We start from the raw sequence: 23,726 nt of genomic DNA on the forward strand, positions 1-23,726 counted from the left end.
AATTTTATAGATGGCTTTATAATATAACGGCTTGTAATATAATATATTGTAATATAATATAAAGCCTTGTAATATAAATACTAACACATATTCTTCTTTGCTACGTAGTTCAATTTTCGCAAGGTGTACATATCATTGTACAAATGAAAATGAAGGAATTAGATTTTTGTAGCTTGTTTTGTGCAGCTTTATTAACAACAAAGGAATTTTTTGTGAAGGGTCGAAGTTCGGTCAATTTCTTTTTTCTTTTCTTGCCTTACGTGTACAATATTAAACATTGATTTTTTCTTTTTGGCTTTTTTTATGCCACTATCCAAAAAAAACGCCGATTTCCTGTCAATGTTCGTTGTTATAGTCTTATAGCTGTGCAGCATTTTTGTCTTTGTATTACGCGTAGACAAAAAATTTTGAAACCTCTTCTTGTCAGTCCGTTATAAGGTCTATATTCAATATGTTTAACGGATTACAAATATAGGTTTGAAGAAAGCTGCATCGTATTTCTGGAGTCACATATGCGACCAGTTTGATCAGAGGGTGTAATTCAAGTTAAGCTAGGGCTGTTTTCCCAGAAGTGTAAGTACGACTTGTGTTTGTTGCTGCATGACAAGATTGTTTGAGCATGAGTGTTGTTAAAAAAAATTTCTCGATATGGTCAAACTATTCCAGTTCATGGCCTATTAAATTGCACATGACCATGTCTGAAAAGGTATCTGCATTTTCCATCGAAACTGTAGCAGCATCTGTGTGTGCAGTACTCAATAAATTTTGCGACATGTCGTTGCCAACTGAATATCCGATTCTGACAATGGGAACAGATTATAAAAAAAGAATAGGAAAATACCTCAGAGCTGAAACTGCAGAAAACGGTTTCCACCAGTGCACAGATTGTCTGGAAACCAGAGTTATGTAGTTTTGGAAATACTGTACTTTGAGCGCAATGGGCAGAAACTGACACTATTTGTCGTAGAGATCGAGAGGCACTACAAGAGTCATGCTGAAAAGCTAATGGATTAGCTGACTGACCATCCACTTAGTCTCCTCTTCTTGATGCTGCTGAAATGGGCTGATTACACAATCAGATATAATACCGACTAAAATCAGTGTTTCAGCTATTTATTTATTTTAGTGTTCTATGATCATAAATGCATTATTTGTTTATTTAGTATTAGCACTTAATTTAATTGATGATAGGATATTCCTTGCTGGTAACGTTTGTACCATATGCGCAACAGCACCTTTGTCTGTAATGCTAGACAATGAGCTAATAAAATGTTTGAAAGTCTTCCGGTCCAGATTATATACCAGTTAGGTTCCTTTCAGAGTAAACTGATAACAATAGCTCCATACTTAACAATCACATACAACCGCTCGTTCGACGAAAGATCCACACCTAAAGACTGGAAAGTTGCACATGTCGCACCAATACTTCAGAAAGACGAAAGAGGTAATTCACTGAATTACAGATCCATATCACTGATGTCAATTTGCAGTAAAGTTTTCGAACATTTTGAATTACCTCCAAGGTAAAGAAAGGTCTGGTTCAAATGGCTCTGAGCACTATGGGACTTAACATCTGAGGTCATCAGTCCCCTAGAACTTAAAACTACTTAAACCTAACTAACCTAAGGACATCACACACATCCATGCCCGAGGCAGGATTCGAACCTGCGACCGTAGCGGTCGCACGGTTTCAGACTGAATCGCCTAGAACCGCTCGGTCGCACCGGCCGACGGTAAAAGTCTACAGCCACACAGTCATCATGGATTTAGACAATATCGTTCTTGTGAAACACAATTACCTCTTTATTCGCATGAAGTAATGAGTGCTATCGGCAAGGGATCTTAAATTGATTCCATATTTCTAGATTTCCGGGAAGCTTGTGTCACCGTTCCTTGCAAGAAATTTCTAATCAAATTGTGTGCTACGGAGTATCATCTCAGCTGTGCAACTGGATTCGTGATTTCCTGTCTGAATGGTCACAGTACGTAACAAATGACGGAAAGGCATAGAGTAAAACAGAATACGTATCTTGCTTTCCCTCAAGGAAGTGTTATAGGCCTTCTACTGGCCCTAATCTATACAGGGTGGTCCATTGATAGTGACCGGGCCAAATATCTCACGAAATAAGCATCAAATGAAAAAACTACAAAGAACGAAACTCGTCCAGCTTGAAGGGGGAGTTTTTTTAAATAGGAACCCCCATTTTTAGTACATATTCGTGTAGTACGTATAGAAATATGAATGTTTTAGTTGGATCACTTTTTTAGCTTTGTGATGGATGGTGCTGTAATAGTCACAAACGTATAAGTACGTGGTATCACGTAACATTCCCCCAGTGCGGACGGTATTTGCTCCGTGATACATTACCCGTGTTGAAATAGACCATTTACCAATTGCGGAAAAGGCCGATATCATGTTGATGTATAGCTATGATGATCAAAATGCCCAACGGGCGTGTGTTATGTATGCTGCTCGGTATCCTGGACGACATCATCCAAGTGTCCGGACCGTTCGCCGGCTAATTACATTATTTAAGGAAACGGGAAGCGTTCAGCCACATGTGAAACGTCAACCACGACCTGCAACAAATGATGATGCCCAAGTAGGTGTTTTAGCTGCTGTCAGCAGACAAAATGTTCAAGAATCGGGAATCTCAAAAACGTCGGTGTTGAAAATACTACATCAACATCTATTGCACCCGTACCATATTTCTATGCACCAGGAATTGCATGGCGACGACTTTGAACGTCGTGTACAGTTCTGCCACAGGGCACAAGAGAAATTACAGGACGATGACAGTGTTTTTGCACGCGTTCTATGAACCATGTTACTACAAGAAGTTTCACTGCATGACAGAATGGCGCTGAACTTCCAACATGATGGATTTCCGGCACATAGCTCGCGCGCGGTTGAAGCGGTATTGAATAGCATATTTCATGATGGTTGAAGCGGTATTGAATAGCATATTTTGTGACAGGTGGATTGGTCGTCGAAGCACCATACCATGGCCCGCACGTTCACCGGATCTGACATCCCCGGATTTCTTTCTGTGGAGAAAGTTGAAGGATATTTGCTATAGTGATCTACCGACAACCCCTGACAACATGCATCAGTACATTGTTAATGCACGTGCGAACATTACGGAAGGCGAACTAGTCGCTGTTGAGAGGAATGTCGTTACACGTATTGCCAAATGCATTGATGTTGACGGACATAATTTCGAGCATTTATTGCATTAATGTGGTATTTACAGGTAATCACGTCGTAACAGCATGCGTTCTAAGAAAAGATAAGTTCACAAAGGTACATGTAAAATTTTCAAACGTACCTACGTTCTATATTTTCATTTAAAAATCCTACTTCTTACCAACTGTTCGTCTAAAATTGTGAGCCATATGTTTGTGATTATTACAGCGCCATCTATCACAAAGCGAAAAAAGTGGTCCAACTAAAACATTCATATTTCTTTACGTACTACACGAATATGTAATAAAAAATGGGGGTTCCTATTTTTAAAAAAACGCAGTTGATATCCGTTTGACGTATGGCAGTGCCATCTAGCGGGCCAACCATAGCGCCACCTGGTTTCCCCCTTCAAGTTGATGAGTTTCGTTCTCTGTAGTTTTTTTCGTTTGACGCTTATTTCGTGAGATATTTGGCCCGGTCACGATCAATGGACCACCCTGTATAAACGATTTAGGAGACCATTTGAGTAGCCCTTGTTTGCAGATGATACTACCATTCACCGTCTAATGACTTAGACGAGATATCTGTATGGTGCGAAAAGTGGCATCTGTATAGTCCGAAAAGTGGCAGTTGACTCAAAATAATGAAAAGTCTGAAGTCATCCACATGATTACTAAAAGGAATACGCAAAATTTCGTTTATACGATAAATCACATAAAACTAAACGCTGTCAGTTCAACAAATACGTAGGAATTACAATTACGAACAATTTAATTTGAATCGATCACGTCGATAATGTTGCAGAGAAGGCAAGCCAAAAACTGCGTTTTATTGCCATTAGCACTTAGAAGATGCAACAGGTCTGCTAAAGAGACTGCCTACACTACGTTTGTCCGTCGTCTGCTAGAGTACTGCTGTGCTGTATGGGATCTTTACATCTCCATCTACATCTACAACATACTCCGCAAACCACCTAATGATGTGTGGCGCAGCGTACTTTTTGTTCCACTAACTGAGCCCTCCAACCCTGATTCACACGCGAATAGCGTGTGGGAAGAGTGACTGTCGGTAAGCCTCTGCATAGGCCCTAATTTCTCAAATTTTCTCCTTGAGGTCATTACGCGAGACGTATGTGGGGGGAAGTAATATGGCGTCTGACTCTTCCCGAAAAGTGCTGTCTCGAAATTTCGATAGTAAATCTCTTCGTGATGCACAACACCTCTCTTATAACGTCTGCCAATGGAGTTTGACTAGCGCCTCCGTAACGCTCTCACGTCGGCTAAACGATCCCGTGACGAAACGCGCCGCTATTCGTTGGAACTTCTCTGTCTCTTCTATCAGGCCTACCTGGTACGGATCCCAAGTAAATGAACAATACTCAAGAATCGGTCGAATAAGCGCCTTATAAGCCACTTCCTTCGTGAATGAGCACATTTCCTTAACATTCTTCCTGTGAATCTGAGTCTGACATCTGCTTTCCCACTATTTGTTTTATGTGGTCATTCCACTTAAGGGCGCTCTGGATAGTTATTCCTAGATATTTTACGGTAGATACTGTTTCCAGCGGGTTTCATCAATAGTGTAGCTGTACAGTAGTGTATGCGCAATATGTTACATTTATTTACGTTCACGCTCAACTGCCAGAGCCTGCACCATTCACCAATTCTCTGGAGGTCGTTCTACAAATCGTTACTATCTTCTCGCGTTGCCACACTGTCATAGACAACCACATCGTCTGTGAATTGCCTCAAAGAGCATCCAACGCTTTCTAATAGATCATTTATGTATATTGTAAACAGTAGCGGTAATATCACACTTCGTTGGGGTTCTCCGGAAATTATCTTTACGCCTGTCAATTTTGTTCAGTTAAGAGAGACGTGTTGAGTTCTATCTACAAGGAAGTCATGAATCCAGCAGCAAATCAGTTCCGCTACTCGATAAGCTCGTATTTTTGTCACTAAACGACAGTGTGGGACGTTGTCAAATGCATTCCTGAGCTCAAGGAACATGTCTTCAACATGAGAGCGATGAATCTCATGGAAGAGCAGAGCGAGCTGAGTTTCGCTGGATCTCTATTCATTCATGAAAACATCATAATTCTATAGAATAAAACATGTTCCATAGCACAGATTGACGTCAATGATGTCGGTTTGTCGTGCGGCCCTTCTTAAAAACAGTGATGATCTGCGCTTTCTTCCGGTCACTAGGTACCCTTCGTTGCTATCTACTGTAAATTACTTCTACAAGGGGAGTAAGGTCTTTCGTATAATCTTTGTGGAATCTTATGGGTATCTCATCTGGTCCTGACGCCTTCCCACTACCAAGCGATCCTGGTTGTTTTTCTATTCCGCGGTCGGTCGTCTCAATATCTGCCGTTTCGTCGTTCGTGCGACGATTGAAAGCAGGGTCCGTGTTTACGGTCTTCCGCAGTACAACAATTCCGGAAGACCGAATTCAGTATTTCGGTCTTCTTTCGGTTATCTTACGTTTCGGTGCCAGTATAGTCATTGAGTGCATTAACAGATGATTTTGATCTACTTACTGATTTTACATTCGACTGAAATCTCTGATCGGTTGACAAAGTTTTACTTTCGAAGTCATTGAAGCTTCTCTCGTTGCTCCTACATTCTATTCCGCTTCATTCAGCTTTTTTGTCAGCTAGGTTTGGCACTTCTCTCGAATCTGAGATGAAGTTCTCTTTGTTTACGCAGCAGTTTTCTAACACGGCTGTTAAGCCATGGTGGGGCTTTCCCATCTCTTAAGACCTCAGTCGGAACATACTTGTCTAGGGCATATTGCGCGATGCTTTTGAATTTTTTCCATTTGTTCTCCACATCATCGTCCTCGTCATCGAATATTTGCTGCTGACTGCTCAGATACTCTGAAATTTATGTCCTGTCATTCTTGCTAAGTAAAAAATATCTTCCTACCTTTCTCAACACTTTGTAAGACCCGTTGTCATAGATGGTATCACAACCTTTGATCACTCATGCTTTGCTAGATAGGACTGACGGAGGACAACCAAAAAGCCCAAAGAAGGGCAGCTCTATTTATACTATCCCGAAATAGGAACGATTGTGTCACGGATATGAAAGCAAGTTGGGGCACCAATCATTAAGACAAAGAGCATTTCGTTGCGGTGATACTTTTTTTACGAAATTATATTCACCAGCTTTCTCCTCTGAATGCAAAAATAGGTTATTGACGCCAACCCACGTAGAGAGAAGTAGTCATCGCAATAGAGTAAATCATGTTATCACGGGAAGATTTAAGCGTTCATTTTTTCCACGCACTGTTCGAGAGTGGATCAGTAGAGAAATAGTCTGAAGGTAGTTCGATGAATCCTCTACCAGTCACTTACGTGTGAAATGCAATCGTCTTCTACACGTAGATGTAGAACCAAATGCTGAATCTGTTGGTCTGAGCGCAAACCAAAAGATTGTTACGTATCTCCTTGCACTTTGATTTTATAAACAGTTTGATTGAATGTAAAAGAATGTTATTCATTTGCTTAGTAGTAATAAAATCGTGGATTGAACTTTTATGATCTTTGGCTATAATACAGTATATATTGCATAACATTTTAAGTAAACCAAATGTTGATTATCGTAGCAAACACAAAAGATAAAATACAGTTCTCACTACTGGTTTCTGTAGTTTAAAATTTAACCTTGCACACTCTGACCTATTATGTGGGGATACGCACAACACTAAGAGATTTCCTGCTGTGAATGCATGATCTTTAAATTGCAAAACTATGTTCTCATGACTTTGATCTGGCTTGTTACAAAAGAAATACTGTATCATTACTCTAACTCATTACGAAATTAAACATGTCTTTCTCAACTTTAGTCTCTGAGATGCACTGAAAATTACTCTTATTACACGCACAGAAGTTACAATATGCAATGTTTGCCAACAATAAAAGCTGCAGTGGATTTTTTAATATTTGAACATTATTGATTGGCACGGCTAACACGAGAGCATGAAACTAAAAATGAAAAAAAAATTATATTATTAGCCAGACCAGATTTCAACGCAGCAGTCCTTGATCTCACACAAATTAAAGTTTTAACTCTCTTATTTACGTAAATTATACTAGAGGCCATTAAAATTGCTACGCCACGAAGATGGCGTGCTACAGACGCGTAATTTAACCGAAAGGAAGAAGATGCTGTCATATGCAAATCATTAGCTTTTCAGAGCATTCACACAAGGTTGGCGCCGGTGGCGACACCTACAACGTGCTGACATGAGGAACGTTTCCAACCGATTTCTCATACACAAACAGCAGTTGACCGGCGTTGCCTGGTGAAACGTTGTGATGCCTCGTGTAAGGAGGAGAAATGCGTACCATCACGTTGCCGACTTTGATAAAGGTCGGATTGTAGCCTATCGCGATTGCAGTTTATCGTATCGCGACATGGCTACTCGCGTTGCTCGAGATCCAATGACTGTTAACAGAATATGGAATCGGTGCGTTCAGGAGGGTAATACGGAACGCCGTGCTGGATCCCAACGGCCTCGTAAACCTACCACTCGAGATGACAGGCATTTTATCCGCATGGCTGTAACGGATCGTGCACACACGTCTCGACCCCTGAGTCAACAGATGGAGACGTTTGCAAGACAACAAACATCTGGACGAACAGTTCGATGACGTTTGCAGCAGCATGGACTATCAGCTCGGAGACCATGGCTGCGGTTACCCTTGACGCTGCATCACAGACAGGAGCGCGTGCGATATTGTACTCAACGACGAACCTGGGTGCACGAATGGCAAAACGTCATTTTGTCGGATGAATCCAGGTTCTGTTTACAGCATAATTATGGTCGCATCCGAGTTTGGCGACATCGCGGTGAACGCACATTGGAAGCGCGTATTCGTCATCGAATACTGGCGTATCACCCGGCGTGATGGTATGGAGTGCCATTGGTTACACGTCTCGGTCACCTCTTGTTCGCACTGACGGCACTTTGAACAGTGTACGTTACATTTCAGATGTGTTACGACCCGTGGCTCTACCTTTCATTCGATCCCTGCGAAACCCTACATTTCAGCAGGATAATGCACGACCGCATGTTGCAGGTCCTGTACGGGCCTTTCTGGGTACAGAAAATGTTCGACTGCTGCCCCGCCAGCACATTCTCCAGATCTCTCACCAATTGACAACGTCTGGTCAATGGTGGCCGAGCAACTGGCTCGTCACAATACGCCAGTCACTTTTCTTGATGAACTGTGGTATCGTATTGAAGCTGCATTGGCAGCTGTACCTGTACGCGCTATCCAAGCTCTGTTTGATTCAATGCCCAGGCGTATCAAGGCCGTTATTACGGCCAGAGGTGGTTGTTCTGGGTACTGATTTCTCAGGATCTATGCATCCAAGTTGCGTCAAAATGTAATCACATGTTAGTTCTAGTATAATATATTTGTGCAATGAATACCCGTTTATCATCTGCATTTCTTCTTGGTGTAGCAGTTTTAATGGCCAGTAGTGTATTTAAGTATATGATGTTGTACTAGCAGTTGCCCATGTCCATCTGAAAATGACATAATAAAATCTGCAATTCTCCTCTGTGATCTCCGGGAGGCTGAAAGAAATAATTTTAAAGTACAATTACCTGCACGCTTAGCTGCGAGAAAACGGTTTCCATTCAATTATAAGCAGTGCGTCACAAAAGTTGCTAAATTCGCGGAAAAGGGCTAAAAATGTCGGATGAAACACTGGGCAAGCTAGCTACAAATTATTACAAGTATTCTTAACAATTTCTATACTCAGAATTAACATAAAATTCAAGGTGCACACGTTTTTTATACATCAGTGCCCAATGGCGTCTTTCTCGACCAAAATACAAATGTAAGTGAACCAAGCGTTCGAGGGAGCGTCACAGGCTCTTACAACATTCACGACTACGTGAAGACAGAGAGAGTAATGTCTAAGCCTCCACTATTTATAGTCAATTGTATATGCTAATATATCTTTGTCATATTTCTAATTATCATTGTCTGCGTCGGGTTCCACACTCGCCGACCACAGACGTTATTTGCAAAATCGACAAACATAATATTATACAAACATAAAAATGCGTATGATTATTTGTTTTATACAGAATCGACATAATCGATAACCTTTAATACAGAAATGAAATACAAGAACACAGATAAACGTTTTTTTGCATATATTACACAGATTTTACGAGTGTCTTGCCCGGAGACGTCACAAGATGCTCATTGTCAGTTGTTCCAGGAGGAGCCCCTCTCGCCAGCTGGTGGTTCGTAGAGTACCACTAAGTACCGCTAGATGAGGAACTTTGTGGCCACAGGCGCTTATACGCGCGATCCCGTCACTTTTCCTCCCTCCCTGCAGGCGTTAGGCTATCAGTTTACTATTTCCTTCTAACAACATAGGAATACCCAAGCCTGGCATGCGGTCCTTATTTATATTGAACTTCAACAATATTTCTTAACCCTAGCTGGAAAACCATTTGGCAAAGGTCTTCTCTTAGGCTGAAGCACGTATGCCACTTACTTTTCTTTTCCAGCTGATCTTCCAAGTATAACCTTCCTTCGGAATTCAGTTGACACTGTATTACAAGATGAAAAATTGTATTTGCTCAAATGTTGCAGACGTTCCCTGAGACGCAATAAAAGCTTTTTCTATTTTAAGATTACCAATTTTTCTTTCCTTTTGGCAAAAATCGCTTTTACCTCGTCTCACTGTATGTTTCTTTTTTTTCCTTATACATTCTCAGGTTTCTTTCAACGTATTCTGAAAAAAAGAAAGACTAAGATTGGTTCTGTCGATATCGAGGTCTAATATTCGACTTGTTGTTAGAGTTTAACCCAGCACCTGTGACTCTAGTCTGCATCTGGACCTTCTCATATAACACTCAGCGACTGGTGGAATAAACCTTCAAGTTCTTTCATGGATGGCTCTCTTTGTCACGTCTTTCTACTAACATGAAGGTAAAATAATTGAATAAGTTATTAATTAATAGAGTTCCCACCAAAGAAAGTTTGAAACTCGCCATTTTGTCAGCTAATTTGTTACGAAAACTTTAACTCGTCTCTTTTTCATACCCGCTCATTCCAACATCCGGCATGATAAAACAAATTACATCCGCAACTCCAATTTTTTAAGACAGCTAAAAATGAGGCGTCAGCGCAGATAAAACTGCCAGAGTGAGAGCTTAATCGATAGCGAAGGATACTTGAGAAAAATAAAGACGAAATCGCTACATAAAATCGCGAAAACAAAGTAGAGTTACGTCGCAGCCCTTGCAGGTACGATAACCTTCTCCTCTAGTAATGGTATCGCTATTATTCTTACTGGCACCAAGGGAGCTCGTTTAGCGTCTCAGCTTTCGTGTGCAAGTAGTTGAAAAGTGAGTACACATAATCTTATCCCGGTGCATATAACACTGCACTGATTCGTTGAATGAAGACCAAGGCTGAAAAAATGACAATTTAATGCGAGTAACTCACAACAACTTTTGCAGTATATAATCGTTTCATAGTTGGTTTTGGAGAATTAATAGAAACAATTTGTGTAATATTAATTATTTAGAAAAAGAAAAAGTACAAAATGATTCTGTAAAGCAACGCTCTTCTAATGCCCTTGCTGGAAATCTCAGTATTGTTTCTCTTATTTGCAAATATATAATTTTTTTATTTTCTATGTAGTGGGAATTTAAGGAGATGGGATCTGGATAAACTGACAACCAGAGGTTGTACAGAGTTTCAGGGAGAGCATAAGGGAACAATTGACAAGAATGGGGGAAAGAAATACAGTGGAGACAGCAAAGGACTTGGAAGAGCACTTGAACGGAATGGACAGTGTCTTGAAAGGAGGATATAAGATGAACATCAACAAAAGCAAAACGAGGATAATAGAATGTAGTCGAATTAAGTCGGGTGATGCTGAGGCAATTAGATTAGGAAATGAGACACTTAAAGTAGTAAAGGAGTTTTGCTATTTGGGGAGCAAACTAACTGATGATGGTCGAAGTAGAGAGGATATAAAATGTAGACTGGCAATGGCAAGGAAAGCGTTTCTGAAGAAGAGAAATTTGCTAACATCGAGTATAGATTTAAGTGTCAGGAAGTCGTTCCTGAAAGTATATGTATGGAGTGTAGCCATGTATGGAAGTGAAACATGGACGATAACTAGTTTGGACAAGAAGAGAATAGAAGCTTTCGAAATGTGGTGCTACAGAAGAATGCTAAAGATTAGATGGGTAGATCACATAACTAATGAGGAGGTGATGAATAGGATTGGGGAGAAGAGGAGTTTGTGGCAAAACTTGACTAGAAGAAGGGATCGGTTGGTAGGACATGGTCTGAGGCATCAAGGGATCACCAATTTAGTATTGGAGGGCAGCGTGGAGGGTAAAAATCGTGGAGGGAGACCAAGAGATGAATACACTAAGCAGATTCAGAAGGATGTAGGCTGCAGTACGTACTGGGAGATGAAGAAGCTTGCACAGGATAGAGTAGCATGGAGAGCTGCATCAAACCAGTCTCAGGACTGAAGACCACAACAACAACAACATGTAGTATATACGTTGTTTGAAACATTTATGGTAGTAAGGTATTAGTTTTGTGGACCTTTAACGCAAGAAATGTCCACCCGCAATTATAGACGTGGAAGGTAGTTTCTCCCTTCGGCACCGTCGTCTAGCGGTATAATATACAAAGGAACCTTATCGTTCCTGTAGAGTGCTTCTGAGGAAACGTAATCCTCTGATCTCGTACACAAATTGTTACTTTACAAGTCCAATATTATTCATCCAAATAGCATGATATTGAACTACAAAACTGATTTACTAGGGGGGAGGGGGCGGGGGGGGGGGGGGGGGGGGGGACGGGCAGGGCTGAAGTTAAGAGTACATCGGGCGCGAAATACGGTTCTCTCCTATGTTGACAAGGTGCCTGGATCTGTGCAGACAAATGCTCACAAAACCCTAAACAGGTGCATCTTGCTATGTGCTAACACTGTTACAGGTGACGAAACAGTACCCAATCTAAGCAAAAACAAAAAGACAAGAAAAGGATCTCCGACCATATATCTGGGGAATGAGGATGCTTGAACACTGGACTCAGTATGTCACGATTTGGAAATTTTTAAACAAATAATTTTTAAATATTGATAGCTCCAAATAGAGTACCTACACTTTTATCATTCTCCACGTAACTCTGCATTGATCTGACAAACGAAAACCCACCCAAAAAGAGCGGCATGACAGCTTAATGTGAGCAGCTGAAAGAAACTTTTTGAAATAAGTCGTGTCATAATTAGCTTCAAAGGATAAAAACAAAAAATATTCGCTATAGTAACTATTAGATGGAAAAAAAACTACAACTAACAGTACTGTAATGAAGCGTTCCCGCAATGTCATTCACTAATAATCACAAGATTATTTATTTATATGCAAGTATATACTGTAATTATTTTGTTTCCTACATAATATATTTCATTTTTGAGACATTTATCGTAGTAAAGTATTAAGCTAGATAGGATGAGGAGGGAGAAGGGGGTTGGGGAATGGGAGCTGGCTGTTGGCAAGAGATCTGCTAGGAGAAGAAGATTTTCAGATAGTTTTACTATTGTTGTTTACAATAGATATGACCAACTGTCAGAGTCTAGTGGAGAGGAATCTCTAGTAGCTGTAGATGTGGGAAGTATGCAGCAGACCTCAGTAGTTACTGTGCCTAGAACAGTTGCAAAGTCGAAGAGGAAGAAGAAGGTTCTGCTGTTAGGTAGTTCTCATGGCAGAGGTGTAGGCCAGCAGTTGCAGGAAGTGCTGGGGAGTGAGTACCAGGTCACCAGCATTGTGAAGCCTAATGCAGGATTGGCTCAGGTGACTTTTAACATAGTGGGGTTATGTAGGGATTTTACTAAAGAGGATCAGGTAGTGATTGTGGGTGGGGCTGGTAATAGTATTGGTAGGGATGGGGAGTATAACATAGATGGTGACCTGGAAAAGATAGCCACTCAGACTGGCAACACGAATGTGCATTTCGTGGAACTGTTTCAGCGTCACGATCGGCCTCATCTTAATACAGCCGTCAGGCGTAATAACATGAGACTTGGGGGTGCGCTGATGACAGAAAGCATGGGTCACATTTCAGTGGTGTCGATGGAGTCTATCAGCAGGACGGGTTTCACTAGACATGGCCTGCACCTCAACAGGTATGGGAAGGGGAGATTGGCAAAGCTTATAGGTGACAGCATAGGTGGGGTTGGTGGGATCACTCATGGGAAAATTCCTGCAGTAGTGGGTGTTAGAGCTGCACCTTTTTTAGATTGAAGTCAGCTGATAGGTATTCCTGCTTAAGGGAAGTCTCTCTAACAAGGGAATCACTTTTGACAAAGCTTAGGTATCCGAGTAATGAGGGAATTTGTATATTTCATCAAAATATACGAAGTATTAGCGATAAAGTTAGTGAACTGCTTATAGATGTTGACTCTGAAATTATTGGTATATCTGAACACTTCTTAAATAAGGAGGTAATTCAGAGGCTTCCTTTACCATGATACAGGTTGGTTGGCAGCTTTTCGAGGAGCTCTTTGCGGTGTGGGGGAGTAGCCATGTATGTGAAAAACGGCATCCCATTTGAGTCAATTGATGTTTCAAAGTACTGCACTGAAAAGGTGTTTGAATGTTGTGCAGGTGCGGTTAAATTTAACGGAGCTAAACTTCTAACTGTTGTTATTTATAGATCCCCAGACTCCGATTTCACAACATTTTTGTTAAAGCTAGAGGAGGTTCTTGGTTCACTTTATAGGAAATACAAAAAGTTAGTTATATGTGGTGACTTCAATATTAATTGTATAAGTGATTGTGCAAGGAAGAGGATGCTGGTAGACCTCTTTAATTCATATAATCTTATGCAAACCGTATTCTTTCCAACGAGAGTGCAAGGGAACAGTAGAACAACCATAGACAACACTTTTGTTCATTCCTCATTACTAGAAGGGCATTCTGTTAGCAAAAAGGTGAATGGCCTTTCAGATCATGATGCACAAATTTTAACTTTAAAAGATTTTTGTGCTGCAACGCGTGTTAAATATAGTCATCAGCTGTTCAGGAAAGCTGATCCAGTTGCTGTAGAGACCTTTGTAAACCTTATAAAGGAACAAGAGTGGCAAGATGTTTATAGCGCTGATACAGTAGACGATAAATATAATGCTTTTCTCAAGACTTTCCGTTAGAACGTTTAAAACAGGGTACTAGCACAAACAGGCAGCCTGGGTGGCTGACTAGAGGGATAAGAATATCTTGTAGAACAAAGTGGCAATTATATCAAAACGTTAGAAACAGTCAAAATCTAAATGCAGCAGCCCATTACAAACTGTATTGTAAGGTGCTTAAAAATATTAGGAAGGCAAAAAGTATGTGGTATGCAGATAGAATAGCTAAGCCTCAGGATAAAATTAAAACCATATGGTCAGTCGTAAAGGAAGTTGCTGGTCTGCAGAGACAGGTCGAGGATATAGAATCAGTGCGTAGTGGGAATGTCCGTGTTACTGATAAGTCGCATATATGTACAGTATTTAATAATCACTTTCTGAATATAGCAGGTGAACTAAATAGAAACCTAGTCCCAACAGGGAATCACATAGCGCTCTTAGAAAAAAGTGTTCCGAGACTGTTACCTGAAATGCTCCTCCATGATACTGACAAGAGGGAGATTGAGTTAATAATTAAATCACTAAAGACCAAGAACTCTCATGGATATGACGGGGTATCTAGCAGAATACTGAAGTATTGTTCTATGTATCTTAGCCCAGTTCTCAGCCATATCTGTAACTTTTCCTTTAGGAGTGGTCGGTTTCCTGACCGATTAAAGTACTCGGTAGTGAAGCCACTTTATAAAAAGGGAGACATTGATAATGTTGACAATTTTAGACCTATTTCTATGCCATCGGTGTTTGCTAAAGTTATCGAGAAGGTTGTATATACAAGGTTACTGGAGCATTTAAATTCACATAATTTGCTGTCAAATGTTCAGTTTGGTTTTAGAAATGGCTTAACAACTGAAAATGCTATATTCTCTTTTCCCTGTGAGGTTTTGGACGGATTAAATAAAAGGTTGCGAACGCTAGGTGTTTTCTTTGATTTAACGAAGGCTTTTGACTGTGTTGGCCACAAAATATTACTGCAGAAGTTGGACCATTATGGAGTAAGGGGAGTAGCTTACAATTAGTTCGCCTCTTACTTTAAGAACAGAAAGCAGAGGGTAATTCTCCGCAGTATTGAGAGTGGTAGTGGTGTTCAGTCCCAATGGGGCACTGTTGAGTGGGGCGTTCCCCAAGGGTCGGTGCTGGGGCCACTGCTGTTTCTTATTTATATAAATGATATGCCTTCTAGTATTACAGGTGATTCAAAAAAAATTCTGTTTGCTGATGACACCAGCTTGATAGTGAAGGATCTTGTGTGTAATATTGAAACAGTAACAAATAATGTAGTTCATGAAATAAGTTCGTGGCTTGTGGAAAATAATTTGATGCTAAATCACAGTAAGACTCAGTTTTTACAGTTTCTAACTCACAATTCAACAAGAACCGATATTTTGATCAGACAGAATAGGCATATTATAAGCGAGATGGAACAGTTCAAGTTCCTAGGCGTTCGGATAGATAGTAAGCTGTTGTGGAAAGCCCATGTCCAGGGTCTTTATTTACCATTAGAACAGTATCTGAAATAAGTGACACTTCAACACGAAAAGTAGTCTACTTCGCATATTTTCATGCGCTTATGTCGTATGGTATTATTTTTTGGGGTAATTCTTCTGATTCAAAAAGGGTATTTTTGGCTCAAAAACGGGCTGTTCGAGCTATATATGGTGTATGTTCGAGAACGTCTTGTCGACCCCTATTCAAAAATCTGGGAATTCTGACATTGCCCTCACAGTATATATTTTCTTTAATGTCGTTTGTTGTTAGCAATATTAGCCTATTCCCAAGAGTTAGCAGCTTTCGCTCAGTTAATACTAGGCAGAAATCAAATCTGCATGTAGAATGCACTTCCTTGACTCTTGTGCAGAAAGGAGTGCAGTATTCTGCTGCATCCATTTTCAATAAGCTACCACAAGAACTCAAAAATCTTAGCAGTAGCCCAAACTCTTTTAAGTCTAAACTGAAGAGTTTCCTCATGGCTCACTCCTTCTATTCTGTCGAGGAGCTCCTGGAAGAGCTAAAAAATTAAGCAAATTCCAGTGTTACATTCTTGATTTTCTTCATTTAAACTTACGACTTGTCACCTGAATATGTTTTTTTTATATTTCATTTGATCTGTTTCTAATATCGTGTTATAATTTCATGTATTGACTCGTTCCATGACCATGGAGACTTCTCCTTAATTTGGTCCCACGGAACAATAAATAAATAAATAAATAAATTTTGTGTACCCTCATCGCAGAAAATTTTCACCTGTGATTACAGGTAGTTGGTGATAGCTTAGATATGTTGTTGATACCAGTGAGACTGTTTTATGTTGTTACATGTTGCGTATCGATGCATTTTAGATAACATCTTTATATACAGGAAAGATTTTTATATGACTTTTCGAAGTAGTACTGCTGTGAGTATTTCCTTCAAATAGTTGAAACAGAATATCTTGCAGATATAAAATTAATCATTAATAAACGTAGAAGTAATTGGGTCCTACATCAGCAACAGTTATGAAATGGCTTCTGAATCAAATGTGATGTAGAACAACAATCGAACATCTGAGAAAATACATTGTGAAGTCGACGCGTAAAATTTCACTCACCAAGATTTATTGATTGCGTATTAATTCTGCATTGATCATATATAAATATTATTTGTAGAATCAAAGATACCAGAGAAACACATCTGATTTTTACAGGATTTAAACCTAAAGTCTTTACTGCACAGTCGCTACTTGTTTTTTCAGCGATGTTTTCATCAAAAGAGAGGGGCCAGTATAAAAGGCTGCGTTCACACTGCCGGCCGGGCCGGGCCGGGATGACGCGTACTGGCTCTTCTCGTGCCTAGCCAGCTCAGGCCGACGTGTAGTGCATTCACATTGCGCGCCGCGCCGAGCCGGGACGGCGAAATGGGGGAAAATCCACTTCTCCGATTTTCATGTTTTAAAAATTGTTAGCGGTATATAGGACTTCGCCACATCGTTTTATGAACTTATTTTTTCCTTAAAAGCGTTACTTACGTCGTGAAAAAAGAGAAAGTCTACTTTTCATTTCGCGTGATTTCTTAGTTTCGTAACGCTTCCCAACCGATTTCTAAGAAAGTATGCGGCTAAAAAATCTGATTTTTGTACACGTTGTAGCGTAACATCTTAACTTCGTATTGAATCATTTATCTTTCCGTATTTCTTAACAGTCATTGTGAAATGATGCTATTTGTGAACGTTGTGCACTTGATTTACAAATCTTGTAGTGAAAAAGTTATGTAGCGGGTAGCTTACTGTTAGACCCGTTTTAGACCATACATTGTTGGGAATGAAATGTAGCTAAAAGTACCAAAAAGTTTTTGAAGTGATAATGATACTGATATCTGTCTCTGGTCACAAGTAATGCGAGCTATTCAGTGGCGTCAGTGCCGCGTCCGCAAGCCACGGAGTTCGCGCGGTTACAGCTTGGTTTAGTACATGTACAGGTAGAAGTGTCAATGACACAGGTCTGATAAAATTTGGTGTAAAACTAATCACAAAAACAAACTGGAGATTTGTGATACGTTTACTAAAGAAACTGAAGCGCAATTCTGTAGTCTCGTTGTCTACTTTGACAGAAAAAATAATGGAGAGTTAATGATACTACTGTAGATCGAAACAGATGTGCGTTTCATTGTTCTTCATTGTTTTTTTTCGTCCTTGGCGGGCTGCGCTGCACTGTCAAGGTAATCCCCACTCTTTAGCTAAATGGCTGTTAGTTGCCGGAGGCCAAATAAATAAATTTAAAAAAATCCCCACCCTTCGACAGCTGACAAGCAAGTCAGTAGAAAACACAGCTGCAGTCAACAGTTGCTCACCCTTTAGCTAGTCTGTGCTGTCGTGTAGAACAATGTCTTCACTCTTTTTATTGGTATTGTTTTGACTCTGCAGTAACTCGTCGAGGTTTGAAGTACAGAAGAACTAGGAGGTTATGGATTCATCCCATAAATAGCGACAGACATTTAGGAGAGCTTTTTTTTTTTACATGAAGAACTTAAAAACTATCCTGAAAAATTTTATTCATATCACAGAATGAATCATAATACGAGGTGCATTCAAGTTATAAGGCCTCCGATTTTTTTTCTAATTAACTACTCACCCGAAATCGATGAAACTGGCGTTACTTCTCGACGTAATCGCCCTGCAGACGTACACATTTTTCACAACGCTGACGCCATGATTCCGTGGCAGCGGCGAAGACTTCTTTAGGAGTCGTTTTGACCACTGGAAAATCGCTGAGGCAATAGCAGCACGGCTGGTGAATGTGCGGCCACGGAGAGGGTCTTTCATTGTTGGAAAAATCCAAAAGTCACTAGAAGCCAGGTCAGGTGAGTAGGGAGCATGAGGAATCACTTCAAAGTTGTTATCACGAAGAAACTGTTGCGTAACGTTAGCTCGATGTGCGGGTGCGTTGTCTCGGTGAAACAGCACACGCGCAGCCCTTCCCGGACTTTTTGTTGCAGTGCAGGAAGGAATTTGTTCTTCAAAACATTTTCGTAGGATGCACCTGTTACCGTAGTGCCCTTTGGAACGCAATGGGTAAGGATTACGCCCTCGCTGTCCCAGAACATGGACACCATAATTTTTTCAGCACTGGCAGTTACCCGAAATTTTTTTGATGGCGGTGAATCTGTGTGCTTCCATTGAGCTGACTGGCGCTTTGTTTCTGGATTGAAAAATGGCATCCACGTCTCATCCATTGTCACAACCGACGAAAAAGTCCCATTCATGCTGTCGTTGCGCGTCAACATTGCTTGGCAACATGCCACATGGGCAGCCATGTGGTCGTCCGTCAGACCGGCTTGTGCGAACCCGAGGTTGTTTCATTTTGTTGTCACACGATGTTCTGCCTTCATTAAACTGTCCCACCCACGAACACACTTTCGACACATCCATAACTCCATCACCACATGTCTCCTTCAACTGTCGATGAATTTCAATTGGTTTCACACCACGCAAACTCAGAAAACGAATGATTGCACGCTGTTCAAGTAAGGAAAACGTCGCCATTTTAAGTATTTAAAACAGTTCTCATTCTCGCCGCTGGCGGTAAAATTCCATCTGCCGTACGGTGCTGCCATTTCTGGGACGTATTGATAATGAACGCAGCCTCATTTTAAAACAATGCGCATGTTTCTATCTCTTTCCAGTCCGGAGAAATAAAATCGGAGGCCTTAGAACTTGAATGCACCTCGTGCATTTCAGTATGTGCTGCAGATCATTCAAGACAAAATTTAGAAACAGAACACAAATTTTCGCAGATGTATAACAGCAGAAGAAAAATTGTGTATAACGATAAGGTAAGATTCGTTAGTACACACTTTTTGGTTTGCAGTAGAACTTTGTGCAGCATTCACTACCCCAAGAGTGGTGTCATATAACAGTGTGAGTGACGCCAAAAACTGAAGCAACAGCCTTAAACCTCAGGTGTGAGTTTATTGACGTTAAAAGGACTGCATCTTCAAATGTGCTCATTTCTAACTCAAGGAAACGTCTTTCAGTCCCAGGTTGACAAAGTTTCGCACTGTTTTCGTTAATGAACAGCACAGATTATTAGTTAATTTTTTGAAGTTGGTAACACTGGTACGTGGAGCCCCGCTGAGCAGCTCTTGTTTGCCCGCAGAGCGGCCGCCGCCTCCAGGGAAGCCCCGCCTGGTGCCGGGGACTCCCCACTCGCAGGCTGGAGTCGTCACCATCCGCTGGGACCCGCCGCCGCGGCACGGCGGGGCGCCTGTCACGGGTAAGTAGGAGAGGAGGGGAAGGGTCTCCCCCTGAAGCAGGGCTACCATCTGTGCTGCTACAGCTGCAGTCCTCCCTATCTCAGAAGGGGAAGGCCTCAAACACGGCCAGCGGATTCGGCTCAGACTTGGCAGGTTGCTTGTGTACAATCTAAAACGAAGGACTCTTTAGATATTTACGCTCAGCACCCTCCCGTTTTTGTGAAAATCACCAACCCAAATGTTATGATGAGCAATCAGCTCAAAATTGGCGCCATCGATAGAGACCTAATTGTAAATAGAGCATTTTTCATCATCAAATATGAGGTCCGCAAACACATACTTTTCCGGAAATCGAGGAAAGAAACTGCCACTTGTGTGCCCACATAGTAAACGGGTTTCGTCGAGAACGCCGATAGCGTTCGGTCAGAGGGTTCACTGCCCTCTGTAATAAAAAAACTCAATGAACTGATGTACGATAAACGTGAATGGATGTCATGGAACGTCCGCCCCGAGCAAAAGCAACAAACAATAACGAACCAAAAATGAGATTTAAAAAAATTGCGCAACGCCAAGGTAACCAGTTGGGAAGCGCGAGGCGGAGAACCCGGGTTCGTATGTCGAGGAAACCTAGCGGATGTTATTCTTCTCGTTTGTATTTTCCCATATCTCAATTAATAGGGATAGAAGGGTTAATAAGGTAAGTTAATCAATGAGGAATGATAAAAAGCTAGGCAAATAAATTTCTCAAACCTCTTGGGATAGCCGGCCAGGGTGGCCGATCGGTTCTAGGCGCTACAGTCTGGAACCGTGCGACCGCTACGGTCGCAGGTTCGAATCCTGCCTCTGTCATAGATGTGTGTGATGTCCTTAGGTTAGTTAGGTTTAAGTAGTTCTACGTTCTAGGGGACTGATGACCTCAGACGTTAAGTCCCATAGTGTTCAGAGCCATTTTGGAACCTCTTGAGATAGTAAACAACTAAAATGTTACTTCTGTTCACTTTACAATGGCGCTTCCAGTCACTGTTATGTGTCCTCACATTTATTCGAACAACTTGATGGACTGCATACGTGAGGTTGTGCAATTCCCGCTGGGTTTCCAAAAGCACGTTGCAATTCTGAAGCCTCACAACAAAATTTTTTAACCTGGCTGTAGAAATAAACATTACACGGTTGTCACGCAGGTGTGCCGTTTGGCGGTATTACTTTTACCGTGAACATCGGTTGACCCTCGACATCTATAAACATGGTGTCATACATTAGAGTATTAGTTTGTCCACCCCAGGAATCCTATATTAGACAAAACTTGTTATCAGCTCTGTACCCCGAGGACCAAATCGCAGCTACGATTATATCGATGTTTTAATCTACATATCTGCGTAAGGAAGGTCTTTCCATAGTGAAGACAAAAAGAGCTAGCGACTGAGACTCATAGATACATTTCAACTTTAAAGTTTGTCTCCGAATTAGCTGTGCCCACAAAACGGTACCAAACATTGATGGTTTTGTGAAAAGCAAAATAAATAACAGTCATTCACATTTGTTTAACGTCTGAATAAAAAGGGCACTAGATACATTTTGATCCTAATTTAAATTTTGACCAGTAATGACATCAATCACAGGGCTGCATCGGCCATAAGAAATGTTGTGCTTCATCATAGAAATCTTAGAAAATAAATCCGCCACAAAATGCAGTAATGAGCCACCGTGAAGCGATGTATCTCTGTACACCGTGACATTACCGGCCGTAGCTTGGGGTGCTGTCCTGATACCTCCCTGCCTCCTCACCCCTCACCTTCCGCCACCATTACTCACTGCGAGCCGAACTGTTCATCACTGTTGAGGCGTGAGAAAGTACCACATCGGTTAACAGGGCTGTTCTATGTTGGCACTTAACACTCCACCCACAGTTCTTCAAAGAATCGAACTGTTATGTATAAAACAGCTACAAAAGTCTGGTTACCTTACCAATAATTTACTGTGTTAAATATTTCAAAATGAGCTTGTAAGTGAGAAGAAGTTTAGGGAAGCTTTGAAGTTATGTTTAAAGCTTGTTGAAAGTCGCTAAGTGCTCTCTTATACAGTTGCTGGCTGCAAGAATTGTTTTACTCTGTTAAAGCTTTAGCGCAAGATATCTTTTAATGAGTAGATTGTGATAGTATTTTAAATCATAACATTTGAGCAATAATTTTGTGAAATACTGAACACCAAATTTTTTTGCCCCTGGAAGCCGTTAGACAAGCAGTTTGCAACTGAGACTGTGCCGCATGAAGTGGGTTATCCGTTTAGAAATATGGATGATTAAACTCCGGTTGCTGTGTGGCATGTTAACTGTCAAACCAGCATAACTACACTGATGTCCAAAATTAAAACAACGAACTGCTATTTCCCCGTCCTGTATCTAATTCACAATATAATCATATGTACTTAATGTGAATCGTGCTGTTGTTTCTCGAATGAGGCCACAGTTTAGAGAGACCGAAACTGTCTTCCAGAGACAAGGACAGGGCCTACAATGTGTGACATCAGAAAGAGTAGAGCATTGCAGTGCAACTGGCATCTGATATCGAGGAAAGCAGTGGAAAAAGGCTGCAGCAGAGTGGCCTTTATTGTTGGAGCCCTGCTGTCTGTTTACCTACGGTGTGTCTTCAAAGAAGGGAACGTCAAGGGTGGAACCGTCAACATGCTACCCAGACCGTCAAACAGTGGGCAAATGCTCTTTTCACAGATGATTCCCGATTTGTTCTGGAGAGTGATTCTCGACGGACCCGCATCTGGATGGCATGTGGAATACAGTTTCATGACCCAAACTTTTTGGAAGGAGACCAATATTGATGAGGATCCCCAGTTGTGTGGGCCGGGATTATGTTGACCAGTCAACCCCTCTTCGTGACTTAAACTACTGTCAGGTGCCGTGAGGAGATCTTGGGATCTCATGCGCCATTGTTGCGAGGTCCTGTGGGCCCAGACTTTGTACTGATGGACGACAATCCTGGATCTCATAGAGCACGGATGGGCGATGTTTTTTTGGAAACAGAAGATATTGCACGCATGGCGTGGTCTACTCGCTCTCCCGATTTGAATCCCATAGATCATGTCTGGGATGCTCTAGGCAAACGGGTTCCATTCAACAAGCACTCTCCAAGACTCCCGAGCAGTTCTGCAGGAAGAATGGGCGTTACTGCCTCAACATGAGATTGATGACACCTTTCATAGCATGTCCCATCGCTGTCAGACCTGTACTGGTGCCAGATGTGGTCACACCCCATAAGGGAACAGTTGTCAGAATGTGTGTGCAAATCTGTTAAGTTAGAAAAAAACGAAGAACCTTTTTTGTCTATTGTTTTGTATGTTGCAGCTGATTACGTTCTATATTCTTCACATTGTTTCTACTTTACTATCACCTCAAGATGACGATGATGAGCGTATGGCATTGTTGGCCAGGTGGCCCCATGCGGGAAAGTTCAGCCGCCGGATTGCAAGTTCTTTTTAGTTGACGCCACTTCAGCGACTTTGCGCGTCAGTGATGATGAAATGATGATGAAGAACACACAACACCCAGTCATCACGAGGCAGAGAAAGTCCCTGTCCCCACCGGGAATCGAACCCGGGGCCCCATGCGC

At 41.3% G+C, this 23,726-nt stretch overlaps 1 protein-coding gene across 1 annotated transcript in view; it reads left to right on the plus strand.

Moving 5' to 3' along the window:
* Positions 1-23,726, plus strand: part of LOC124613014 — a 252,827-nt gene that overhangs the window by 55,636 nt on the left and 173,465 nt on the right. The window contains exon 2 of the mRNA XM_047141567.1: positions 20,010-20,126. Coding sequence (XP_046997523.1) covers positions 20,010-20,126 — 117 coding nt within the window. The remainder of the gene's footprint in view (positions 1-20,009; positions 20,127-23,726) is intronic.

The sequence above is a fragment of the Schistocerca americana genome, chromosome 4 (assembly GCF_021461395.2).
Source record: "Schistocerca americana isolate TAMUIC-IGC-003095 chromosome 4, iqSchAmer2.1, whole genome shotgun sequence".
Classification (NCBI taxonomy): domain Eukaryota; kingdom Metazoa; phylum Arthropoda; class Insecta; order Orthoptera; family Acrididae; genus Schistocerca; species Schistocerca americana.